This window comes from Rhinopithecus roxellana, chromosome 15 (assembly GCF_007565055.1).
Source record: "Rhinopithecus roxellana isolate Shanxi Qingling chromosome 15, ASM756505v1, whole genome shotgun sequence".
Classification (NCBI taxonomy): domain Eukaryota; kingdom Metazoa; phylum Chordata; class Mammalia; order Primates; family Cercopithecidae; genus Rhinopithecus; species Rhinopithecus roxellana.
In genome coordinates, this window is record NC_044563.1 from 46,689,027 (window position 1) to 46,702,744 (window position 13,718).

Sequence of the window (13,718 nt, forward strand, 5' to 3'; positions counted from 1 at the left end):
TGAAGCAGAAAGGTGTTCTGATGAGCTGAGCAGAGCCTATTGACCTTATAGGCAGAAAGGAGCTGAAAGAAGCAGAAATAAGGAATAAAAAGCAGATTGGTCATTTCAAAGTCCTTTCCTTGTAGAGTTAAAATAGATGAGACATTCTTATCAGGCCAGTTTACTTAGATGGGGCCATGGGGCCTCTTCTAATGGGTTGCTGCGAATCTCTTGTTCTTTAGAAAACTGTCCCATTTTAAAGGCTAGTTTGATTATGTGTCACCTAGCATGAATGACTCCGTTCTGATTCGGTCTGGTCTTTTGGGGCCTAGTGAAGGAACTCAGTCCAAAACAATGGCCTCCCATAACCTCTTGTTTATGTTGTCAACATTTAGAAGTCAAGATATTTCACATAAAAGTTCAGACTTCTAAGTTCTCTTGATAGTTTTAAACGTCTGGCAACAAATGCTTGGAAGTGACTAGAGACTGCACTCATTAGGCATTAATTTTCCATTGTGCCAAGAATCATCTATCTCTTCCTAAATGTGTCTTATACCTTGCTAACTTGCAATAATTTAACATTTGTTAACTAGATCAGAGGTTTTCAAACTAGCGTGTGTCAGCATCACCTGGAGAGCTCATCGAAACACAGAATTTAGGGCTCCACCCCTACTGGTTTGATTCAGTAGGCTGAAGAGTTGATCTTGCTAAGACATTGTGGGTGGTGCTGATGCTGCTGGTCTGGGAACCACAATTTGAAAGGATGAGTGGGCAGTAAGAAAGTGGCTCCAGAGTTTAGTTTATTAGTTAGTTATGTAGGCTTTTCATTCAGGAAGAAATAAGTTCTGTTCTGTCACCCAGAAAATAAAGATCATAAGCCTACTTCATGAGTTGCTTTTTAATCTAATAAGATAATGCACATAAAATATATATCAACATCCTTGAAGAGAGGCCTAGTTTATTGTAACTCTTCATTAAATGATTTGGTTGTATTGTTGCTATTACTACTTCTGTTATGTCTTTCAACAGAATTGACTCTGGGGAGGAGAAAGTCAGAGATAGATTAAAGTTTTGAAGTGATCAGGGTCTTTTTTTTTTAAATGAAGGAAGAATAAAAGCATAGAAGAAATTTACTATTTCTATGAGAGCATAATTGACAGCAAGTTACCAGGGGATGGAGTAATGGTGGAAACATAAAGACATAGAGAATCAGTCATGATATTGAGACTGAGTGCTTTGTATGTATGTATATATGGGACAACATCTGGTACGAGGTAGGAAGATTGTAAATCCCAATGGGGTCCAGGGTATGCCACCCAAAAATGACTGTAGGAGACCAGAGTGCCAGGCCCAAATATTCCTCTTTGGCATATTGAATTTTTTAAAGCTTGTTATTTTGTGAAACTGCAGACACTGAAGTAGCTCTGAAAAACTCCCCTTTTATGAAGGAAATTTACATTTATATAGGAGATTTTCATTAGTAAAGGTATTTGTGTCAGAAAGAGAGTTACTCTATGACAACTTTTATCAGATGAGAGACTTTGATCTGCATAACAAGGCAACCTTTATTCAATATACATTTCTTCCCCTCACCTTTCTATAATTTGGCTTCACCAGCCCCAGAAACCCCAAGCCCTTATTTCTCTCTGTAGCTCAGAATGCTAAATAAGCTTCAATCTGGGGAATAAGGGAATTCTGTCCCTTTTTTGAGTTTCATATTTTTGTGAGATTCCCATGCATACATGGGTACACATGATATTAGAATAGTTTCTCTCCAGTTAAGCTGCCTGATGTCAATTTAATTTGTAGCTCAGCCAAAGAATGTAGGAGGGTAGAGGAAAGCTATTTTTCTCTCCCCTACAATCCAAGGCATCCAACTCAGCTATAGGATGGTTAGTAAGGTGGAAGAAGACCCTATGCAATGGGTGGCACTATCTCCATATTTTCAATGATGATAGTCATAGAATTTAAATATTGCTTCCTTTCCACATAGATAGTAGGTGGAAGTGAAAGGATTTTAATCCATTTCCTCCTTACTCTAAAATTCATGCCTTTTCCTTCAGAGCATGCTGCCTTTCAAACCCACACTATTTTCTATTAGATCGAACACTCCTACTTGCCTAGATAATCTCCTTTGTCTTCAGTATTATTTCAACGTTATATCTTTCAGGAAACCTTCATGATTCCACAGTCTAATAATAGATGCTCCTCCCATACTTTCTATTATCATGATCTATATATGTAATATAAATTACATATTTTTATATTTCTCTGGCCAATTAGAGTTCCTCAGAGGACAGGCAGTCCATATTACTGTCATTTTGTCTCCAGAGATCAAAAAATAGTTACTTAATAAATGAAAAATATACAAGATTAGATAGTGTATTAGTTAGAGTTCTCTACAGGGACAGAACTAATTGTGTGTGTGTGTGTATGTGTCTATATATATGTATATATGTGTATATATGTGTGTGTATATATATACATATATATAGATATATATATGAGTTTATTAAGTATTAACTCACACAATCACAAGGTCCCACAATAGGTCATCTACAGGAAAGCCAGCCAGAGTCCCAAAACTGAAGATCTGATGTTCGGGGGTAGGAAGCATCCAGCATGGGAGAAGGATGTAGGCTGGCAAACTAGGCCAGTCTGGTCTTTTCACGTTTTTCTGTCTGCTTTATATTCTAGCTGTGCTGGAAGTTATTAGATGGTGCCTACTCAGATTAAGGGTGGGTCTGCCTTTCCCAGCCCACTGACTCAAATGTTCATCTCCTTTGGCAACAACCTTACAGATACACCCAGGATCAATACTTTGCATTCTTCAATCCAATTAAGTTGACACTCAGCGTTAACCATCACAAGTCCACCCGTTGTCAACTTGAATCCACACACATCTCCTGAGATCATACATAATATTCAAATAAAACAATAATAAGGCCACAGTTTTATCTAACATAATACAACTATTCTTCCTACAACTGGAAATGCACCAATCCCCAACCCAAATACTATTACATAAAGTTAACAATACTTCAATGCTGATATGAAGGCAATAAATTTTATGTCACATAATAAAGGAAAAAGGAAATAAAATGAAGATATTTTCTTAGTATAAGTGTATATATGGACACACATGTTTTTAACAAAAGAAGGAAGAAATACTCATGACAATTACAATCCTCATTCTTGCAGCTGGTATTGATGACTACCTTCTACTAACCATTCTATAGTCCCTTATTCCCTTTGCCTTCAGCAAGCACCTCAGTAGGTTGTGTGTGTGTTTTTTTTTTCCTGGTGGAGTGACCCAAACCTTCATTCCTGAAGGGTCTGGGCCATTTGTAGTCCTTCCTGGATTGGGCTGTTGTCATTTCCCATTGACCTTAATGACAGGGCATGGTAATACTAAGAGACGCCCTAATAGATTTGTATTCCATGCATACACTTCCTTACCTCTGTTGTAGAGTAGTACACTGATTTCATCTTGACAGTCTGTGTCAGTCACCCCAGCCAACGCTGTAACTCCCTTCTTAGCCTGTTGACTTCAAGGTAGGAGGAGCCCAAAGTGTCCAGGTGACAATTTTAACTTCCAGGTTAATGGTATCATGTCTCCTGGGGGCAGCATTTGTCACTCTGGAAATAAGACATCTAGGCCAGCAGAACATAATGTTGCAGGAACAGGGGCAAAAATTTTGCTAGTGGATCACTAGGAGTGATGTTGAGTGGTGCCACTTCCACTTCCACCCCTTGATTCCTGGACCTGTGAATCCTGACTATGGGAGAAAGAGTAGCATATATTGGATGCTGATTCAGAGCATACACAGCCTTCTGGAGAATTTTGGTCAAGCCCTGCAAAGTACTGTCACCTGGTTGGTGTTGTAATTGTGACTTCAAAAGGATATTCCACCATTCTGTTAATCCAGCTGTTTCAGGATTATGGGGAACATGGTAAGACCAGTGAGCATGAGCATGAGCCCACTGCCGCACTTCTTTAGCTGTAAAGTGAGTGCCTTGGTCAGAGGCAATGCTATGTGGAATACCATGACAGTGGATAAGGCATTCTGTGAGTCCACAGACAGTAGTCTTGGTAGAACAATTACATGCAGGATAGGCAAACCCATATCCGGAGTAACTGTCTATTCCAGTGAGGACAAACCTCTGCCCTTTCCATGATGGAAAAGGTCCAATATAAACCTGATACCAGGTAGCTGGCTGATCATCCTGAGGAATAGTGCCATATTGAGGGCTTGGTGTTGGTCTCTATTGCTGGCAAATTGGACACTCAGCAGTGGCCATAGCCAGGCAGATCAGCCTTGGTGAGTGAAAGTGCATGTTGCTGAGCCCATGCATAACCTCCATCCCTACCACTATGGCCACTTTGTTCATGGGCCCATTGGCCAATGACAGGTGGCTGTGAAAAGAGGCTGAGTGATGTCCACAGAACAGGTCATCCTATCCATCTGATTATTAAAATCCTCCTTTGCTGAGGTCACTCGTTGGTGAGCAATCACATGGGATACACATGTCTTCACAGTTTTTGACCACTCAGAGATCCATCCACATACCCCTTCCCCAGATTTCTTTGTCACCAATTTTCCAATCATGCTTCTTCCAAGTCCCTGACCATCTAGCCAAACCATTGGCTCCAGTCCCTAAATCAGCATATAATCACACATCTGGCCATTTCTCCTTCCATGCAAAGTGTGGAACCAGGTGCACTGCTCGAACTTCTTTCTGCCCACTGGGAAGATTTCCCTTCACTCTTGACCTTCAGTGATGTCCTAGAAAGGGGTTGTAGTGCTGCACCACTTTGGGTGGTGCCTGCATATTGTGCAGAACCATCTGTGAACCAGGTCCTAGTCTTTTCTTCCTCTGTCACCTGATCATAGGGAACTCCCCATGAAGCCATTGGTGCAGGCTGGGGGGAGAGAAGGTGGGGTGACAGGAGTGGACACCATTGGCATTTGAGTCACTTCCTCACGTAACTTACTTGTGCCTTCAGGACATCCTCGAGCCCAATCACATGTATACCACTTCCATTTGCTGACGGAATGCTGCTGTGCACGACCCACTTTATGGCTAGATGAGTCAGAAAGCACTTAGTTCATGATAGGCAGTTCAGGTTGCATGGCAACTTGATGACCTGTAGTCAAACGTACAGTTTCCACCAAAGCCCAATAACGGGCCGAGAACTGTCTCTCAAAAGGACAGTACTTATCTGCAGAAGATGGCAGAGCCTTACTCCAAAATCCTAGGAGACCCTGCTGTGATTTACCTATGAGGGCCTGCCGAAGGCTCTAAACAGCATCCCTATCTGCCCCTGACATCTCAAGCACCATTAGATCTGCTGGGTCATATGGCGCAAATGACAGAGCAGCTTGCTCAGCAGCCTGGACCCGTTGCAGAGCCTTCTCCTATTCTGGAACACACTTAAAGCCTTTTGGGTCACTCAATAAATGGGCTGGAGTAACATACCCGAATGAGGAATGTGTTGCTTCCAAAATCCAAGTACACTCACTAGGCATTGTGCCTCCTCCTTGGTTGTAGGAGGGGCCAAATGCAGCAACTTATTTTTTACTTTAGAAGGAATACTTTGACAGGCCCCACACCACTAGACCCCTAGAAATTTTACTGAGGTAGAAGTTCTCTGAATTTTAGGTGGATTTATTTCCCATCCTCTGGCATGCAGATGTCTCACCAATAAGTCCAGTGTGTTTGCTACTTCTTGCTCACTGGATCCAATTAGCATAATGTCATCAATGTAATGGGCCAGTGTGGTATCTTGTGGAAGCAAAAAGCTATCAAGTTCTTTCCAAATAAGATTATGACACAGAGCTGGAGAGTTGATATACCCTTGAGGAAGGACATTAAAGGTATGTTGTTGACCTTACCAGCTGAAGGCAAATTGATTTTGGTGGACCTTATGAACAGGAATGGAGAAAAGGTCATCTGCCAAGTCAATGGCTGTGTAACAGGTACCAGGAGATATTTTAATTTGCTCAAGCAATGAAACCACATCTGGTACAGCAGCTGCAATTGGAGTCACCACTTGGTTAAGCTTACGATAATCCACTGTCATTCTCCAAAATCCATCTGTCTTCTGCACATGCCAAATAGGAGAGTTGAATGGGGATGTAGTGGGAATTACCACCCATGCATCTTTCAAGTCCTTGGTGTTGGCACTAATCTCCACAGTCCCTCCAGGGATGGAGTATTGTTTTTTGATTTACTGTTTTTCTAGGTAGAGGGAGCTCTAATGGCTTACATTTGGCATTCCCACCATAATAGCCCTCATCCTACCAGTCAGGGAGCCAATGTGGAGGTTCTGCCAGTTTGCAAGTATGTATATGCCAATTATGCCTTCTGGCACTGGGGAAATGACCATAGAATGAGTCCAGACCCACTGTAAGTCAGACCCAAGCTAAAACTCTATTAATTACTTGACCTCTATAAGCCCCTACTTTAACTGGAGGACCACAATGACGTTTTGGGTCCCCTGAAATCAACGTCAGCTCAGAGCTAGTGTCCAGTAATCCCTGAAATGTCTGAACATTTCCCTTTCCCCAGTGCACAGATACCCTGGTAAAAGACTGGAGGTCTCCTTGGGGGAGGAGAGAGAAAAATTAACAGCATAAATTGTTGGTAGTGTAATGGCGTCCTTCCTCAAGGGGACCTGACCTCCCCTTCATTCAAGAGGTTCTGAGTCTGTAAACTGATTCAAGTCTGGAAACTGATTGAGGGGCCATGAATACCTGTTTTTACAATTCAAATTAGTCTTTTGTCCATTTGACCTAGAAGTTTTCTGCTTGTATAAATTAAGAATGCAGTAGGCTTCCTATCAATTTCACTTATAGAAATACCATGATTAGTTAGCCAGTGCCAGAGCTCTACATGAGTCAGACTATTCTGATTGCCATTTTGCCTCTGCTGTCTGTTATGGTAGCTATGCCCACCTTGCCTTTGAAGGTTGAGTGCTACCCCTTGGCCCCTGCCACCTCGGGATCCCATTATTCCCAGCGTATTTAAATTTTGTAGTTCAGTGATTGCGGTTCCTACTGTTAGATCTGACATACAGAGAAGAGCAATTACAGGGCCCTTCAAAGATGCAGGTGCTGCCCTCACAAATCCATTTTGCAAGGCATTGGTCAAGAATATATCTTCTGACTTTTCCATCTGGGATGAGTAGATCTACAGTGACTAATCCACTCCACCATCCCAGTCTCCCTAAGCCTTTGGATCCCTTCCTCTACAGTACACCAAAGGAGATCAGGCATTTCCAGCTTGCTCACAGTAGGTCTTTTAATCCGTGTTTCAGCTAACCAAGCAAATAAACTATTACAACCTTTTTTTCACTTGAGCTGCAACACTAAATGCAGAATCCCTACTTAGTGGGCCCAGATCAATAAATTCAGCCTGATCCAACCCTATGTTCCTTCTACCATTATCCCATACCCTTAATATCCATTCCCATGTCTGTTCTTCAGATTTCTGTTTATATAAATTAGAAAATTCAAGTAGTTCTTTTTGAGTGTAGTGTACCTCCTCATATGTCACACTCTGAGCCTCACCTGTAGGGTCCACTGGGATGTCAGTCTGGTTATAAGTCTAGAAGCAAACAGGGCTGTTGGGGGTGGCTCCTGAGGAGAATCAACATTATCTTGCCTGGCAACTGCCTCAGGGGAGGCCATCACGCTATTTCCTCAGGCAGTGAAGGGTTTATCTCCTCAGACAAAGGTGGAAAGGCTGATGGCAGCATGGGTCGGGGAGGGGATGTTGCCACTACTGGGAGTGGGGAAGCTATTTCTTTTGGCAAAAAATGTTTTGTCAGAGTTTACAAACTCAGTGTCCCCAGCTTCATGAGAGGCCTCCCAAACATTGCCATTCCAAGTTGCAGGGTCCCATTCTTTTCCAATCAGTGCCCTCACTTTAAGGTCTTGTGTCTGTTTTCCCACAGTTTCATGTCTTTCTCTACAGGAGATAAGACTTTCACTCAGGGCAATCTTAGCAGATTTGAGGCTCAGTATCTGCTTCTGAAGCTGGAATTAGAATCCCTGATTTCATCATTTCCTTTCATCACTTTGTCCACTGAACTCAGGAGCAACCAACCAGCTTCGTTATATTCCTTGATTCTCCACATATAGTCAAAGGTATTATGTATAGAGTCACTAAACTCCTTGCCTGTCACGAATGGTGAATCAGGAATGTCAAATGCATTCATTTTGCATAACTCTCTAAACAGTTCATGCCAAGGACTATCAGTGTTCTCCATACTACTAGAAGTAGAGTCCTTAGCATTTTTGGGTCTAATCATGTTAATTAAGCATCCAACTCCAGAAACCCCCAAACCAATGAAAGGACTTCATCCTTAATATTCTGTCCCTCTAGAACCATATACATACATAAGTATTAACTAAGATGATCACAAGGTCCCACAATAGGCCATCTGCAAGCTGAGGATCAAGGAAAGCCAGTCCAAGTCCCAAAACTGAAGAACTTGGAGTCTAATGTTCAAGGGCAGGAAGCATCCAGCATGGGAGAAGGATATAGGCTGAGAGGCTAGGCCAGTCTAATCTTTTCACGTTTTCCTGCCTGCTTTATGTTCTGGCTGCACTGACAGCTGATTAGATGGTGCCCACCCAGATTAAGGATGCCTTTCCCAGCCCACTGACTCAAATGTTAATCTTTTTTGGCAACAACCTCACAGACACATTCAGGATCAATACTTTGCATCCTTCAATCCAATCAAGTTGACACTCAGTATTAACCATCACAAAGAGATGCATAGATAGATGAACAAATGTATTAACCATGAATAAGGGCTCTGATCTGGCTAAAAGAAATGCTGAGCTCAACCACCTTAGGACACACAGGTAGCCTCTGCCTGGGAAGTAGTCGTTTACTTTGTGCTTAGTCTATGATGGAGGATGTGCTGCCATGTTCAGTATGATGATGGATCCAGGTAGCAATGGAGCAATGGTGGCAGTGCAGGCTCAATCAGCATCTTGATTCCAGTGGGTCTCATCACAGGACAGGTCCTTACTGTGTACATCTACATGAGAGAGATAGTCAGATTGACGGCTCTGATTTGTTTGGATAGTTCATGGGACCAAAGAGGAGTGGCCCAAAGTGGGGAGCACAAAATAAAGAGCTCTATGTTTCTGATACAGAGGCTACCTGAGTATCCCAGGGTGGTTGAGTCTGACACTGCTCTTCATGAGATGGCACATCTTCTCAGTTTATTCATCTATCTGTGCATCAATTCTTCATCTAATTTAATCTTTATTTTTCATTCATTAAACAAATATATATTGATCCTGGAGACTGAAAAACAGTAAGATATCCTGCTTGTCTTCCGAGGTACTCTAATGGGACAGATAAACACGCATAGACACACATGTATCAGATACACACACACACACATATATATATACACATACACATTAATGTAATTTGCAATATGCTAACTACAATGATAGATGTAAACTATGGGAGCAGAGAAGAGGAGCATCTACAATAGACTAGAATCAGAGAAATCTTTCTGTCTACTGTGGTTGCAAATTTCTCTGCTTTCACAACCAGTGCAGGTACATGTCTCTATAGCTATTGCCTGAAAAGGAGTGGAAGTTTCTGCTCACCCACTCCTTTTAGAGTGAATCTTAGAAACTGAGGCTGGCCAGTAGGTTGGTGAGGAAGTTCTCCCAGCCAGTGGAGAATGGGCAAAAACCCTTTGGGAGCTGTCCTAGCCTGCAACCACTTCAGAAATTTCTCCTCATTAATGTGCATTAAAGTGAGGGATTTATTTTTGATTTTATTTTTTTGAGACAGTCTTGCTATGTCACCCAGGCTGGAGTGCTGTGGCTCACTGCAACCTCCACCTCCCTGGTTCAAGTGACTCTCCTGCTTCAGCCTCTTGAGTAAGTGGGATTACAGGCACATGCCACCAGGCCTGGCTAATTTTTATATTTTTAGTAGAGATAGGGTTTCGCCATGTTGGCCAGGCTTGTCTCAAACTCCTGACCTCAGGTGATCCATCCTCCTTGGCCTTCTAAAGTACTGAGATTACAGGTGTGAGCCACTGTGCCTGGCCTAAAGTGAGGAATTCTTATTATGCAGTCAAACATTCAATGCGGTCAGCATGTTTACTACCCAGTTCCTAAAGATGTTCCACAAAACCCTTTCATCAGCTTAGAAGTCTCTGATCCTTCCTCTTCCAGAACACTATGAATCTGTCAGCGTTCCATCCTTGTCACTGTCAAGAACTGTGAGGAGTTTAAGATTGTATCCTACTTGCAAACTAAGAATTTAGTCTGGCACAATTTCATCGATGCTGCCAAAAGAATTGTAGGACAGAGACTAATTACTTGCACCAACAGCAATAGAGTATCAACATTTTCTTGTACCAATTTATCAAGTCCCAATTTTTACAGTGCGAGGCAAAGATGGTCACATGATACAGTCATATGCAATGGGTCATGTTGTAGGTTGTGTTCCCTCAGTTTGGGTAACACCTATTTTATAATGGTCAGTAAGCAAACCTACCCTTTGCTTTGAAAGTAGACATTATTTTTATCATCTAAAGCTGTAGTTATAAAAAGATAGCCCAAAGCAAAGGCAGTCAGTGCCACTGCTAGTTCTGAGAGCTACAATAGCTTCCATAGAGATTTCTACAAGTATGAGAACTTACATAAAGTGAAATCAGCCCTCATCTTCATCTTCTCATTAACCAAGCTCAGCTTTAACCAGATCATCAATTTAGTTTTGAATAGTCCATGTTCAACACTCCCTGCTGGAAACCTTTGAAATTTAAAATTTGCCTTTGAATAACTGTCCCATTTTATGTTTTCTCTTTGGGAGCAATATAAAAATGGGTTAGATAGTACATTCATATGCTAAAATTGAAAAAAGCAACATCTAATAATATTTATTCAGGCCTTAGATATTTTAATGTGTATATTCAATGTTTGAAAACAATATACATTGCAGAAAATAAAAAAGTAGTATTGATTTTTTCAACTTTTATTTTAGCTTACAGATTGCAGTGGACCAAAGGAAAATGCTTCATGTATTGAGCAAAATAAAGAAAATCAGTGTTTTGAAAATGAAACTGATGAGACGACAACTGTAAGTGTTACACTGTTTTCTTTCTTGCTAGGCTTCATGGGTAAGGTTTGTCTTGTTCTCTGTGGATAGTGCTAGTAGTGTTAAAGAAAGAAAAGAAAATGTGTAACCTAATTTCTAGCTTTGGCCTGGTCAGCATATTGGGTTCTCAGGCTTCTGAGCTGACACTGAATGTGTATCGTTTTGAGTAGTTGTGTGTTTCATTTTGGGTTCTGTGTTTTAGTAGGTAGTCTTAAGGTGCTGGTTATCACACAATCATTTTGTAAGCTATTTCACCTTCCTCTCTTGAAAAATACTTTCATTTAACCTAGAAGATGTTAACTATTTGAGACAGTAATAAAATGCAAAATGTGCTTTCAGGAAAGGAAGTTATCTAATTTGGCAATGAGACTGTTTCTTTTCCAAAAGAAGAGAGGGGGGGTGGACATCCATGCTGGGCTCATGAATACTTAGAAAACACATTTTTGGACTTCCTGGCTGTTTGCAAGGATATTTGTATTTTTGCTTCCTGAAAATGAAGTCATTAGTCCTAAGTGGGATACAAATGTGCCAACCTTCCAGGCAGCTAAATTAAATAAATGCTGAAAAATATATTAGAGAAACCTTTGATTTCATAATTGGAGAGCATATTGCTAGCTTATGCTGCTTAAACGCTAAAAGCTTCCATTTCCTCATCTTATAGGGTACTTTTGAAATTTTAATGAGATCCTGAATATGAACATGCTTAGTACTGCTTGGCAAATAGTAGATATTCATACTATTGAAATTAATTGCAAGTTTTGCATTTATTTTATTGAGGATATTTTTATTAACATTTGGAAAATAAAAATGAAGATATTAATGAAAACTTTAGACCTTTAATGACAAATAAATACTTCATATTAATATGGTTTCTTTATTTTATTCCTGTTATTTCCTTTGAACAATTTAAAATAATTGGGAGTAATTTTTAGGGATATATTCTGTGTTTAAATAAACCTAATATACAAAACGTAAAGTTTGGAGATTTGATATTCCAGAGTCCTAGTGAGAAACAATGAAAATTTTTAATCAGCTTATAGAGAAATGAGGAATCTTAAAGAAATAATTGACAGGACTTGGTGACTAAGTAAATTGAGAGTTAGGTGGTATCAGAGCAAAAATGGGGTTATTTGGAGGAAAGTTGACTAATGGGTAGATAGAGTTAACTAATTCAATTATGACATCTTAAATTTTAAATCACATTGGAACAACTAAGAAAACACCTTGAGAGGAGATGGGGCATATTTGTTGAGAACTAAGTGTAATATGAAAAATAGGACAGTGTGGTAGAATGGAATGAACAAAAGATCCAAAGTCAGAAACCAGGATTTATATCTTGGCTCTATCACAAATTAGTCATGTGACCTCAGGCACATTAAATGACTTTTTATTGTGCCTGAAATGAGATACAATGAGATTATACCTATTGTGACTATACTATAGGAATATAAAGAGGATGAAATGGGATAGTTATATATGAAAGGATTGATAGGGAAATACTCTAGATATTGCATGCATTTGGAGAAATGAGTAGAGCACTAAATGCATTTAGGAATATCTTTGTTTTAATACTGTTTTAATTGTTTGATATTTTATCTTTTTCCGCAGAAAACAGAGTCTAGCCAATCTTATGAATTAGAACTGGTTGATTAAGGGACTAAGTAAATATCATGCAAGTACCACAATGGGTGGGGCAGAAAGTTAGGTTTCTTTCAGCAAGAGCAGAGAGGTAACAAGGTAGAAACACATTTGACTGTAGGACACATATCAGACTCATAAAGAAGAATCGTGTAAGAGTAAGTCATAGCGGGAAACATAGATGTTAGATTATTGTCTTTGTACACTTACTATTTGAGTGTTCTCAGGCAAGTCACTTAGACTATCTGTGTGCCTCAGTTTCCCAATCTAAACCCTAATCTCAAGTGAGAGACTGATTAGATATTAATAATTTATGGGGCTGGTGGCTGTAGCCCATGCCTGTAATCCCAGCACTTTGGGAGGCCAAGGCAGGTGGATCACTTGAGGCCAGGAGTTTGAGACCAGCCTGGCCAATATGGTGAAACCCTGCCTCTACTAAATACAAAAATTAGCCAGGTGTGGTAGTGTGTGCCTGTAATCCCAGCTACTTGGGAGGCTGAGGCAGGAGAATTGCTTGAACCTGGGAGTTGGAGGTTGTAGTGAGCTGAGGTAGAGCCACTGTACTCTAGCATGGGTAACAGGGAAAGACTCCATCTCAAAAAAATAAATAAATAAAAATAAATAACTTATGAGTCCTTTCAATTATGATACATTTAGTATACTTTGATAGAATAGAATAATTATGTGTTTTAGAGAATTTCAGCATTGCTCTTAATTATTTTTAGGCTATAGTATATATTTATACTCTGTTAAATAGCTGCTGTCAAAAGAACAGAAAATAATGTATTGATAAAGATATGCAGAAATTGAAATGCTTGTACGCTGTTGGTGGGAATGGTGCCACCATTATGAAAAACAGTATAAAGATTCTTGAAAATCTTAAAAATAGAATTATCATATGATCCAGCAATTCTACCACTGGGTAAATATCCAAAAGAATTCAAAGCAGGATCTGG

The 13,718-nt window shown here is 40.2% G+C and overlaps 1 protein-coding gene across 2 annotated transcripts in view; it reads left to right on the forward strand.

The window, feature by feature from the left end:
• DLG2 (discs large MAGUK scaffold protein 2) overlaps positions 1 to 13,718 on the forward strand; it is a 2,272,173-nt gene that overhangs the window by 497,773 nt on the left and 1,760,682 nt on the right. For both annotated transcript variants that reach the window (XM_030918836.1, XM_030918835.1), the window contains exon 5: positions 11,011 to 11,106. In XM_030918836.1, coding sequence (XP_030774696.1) covers positions 11,011 to 11,106 — 96 coding nt within the window. The remainder of the gene's footprint in view (positions 1 to 11,010; positions 11,107 to 13,718) is intronic.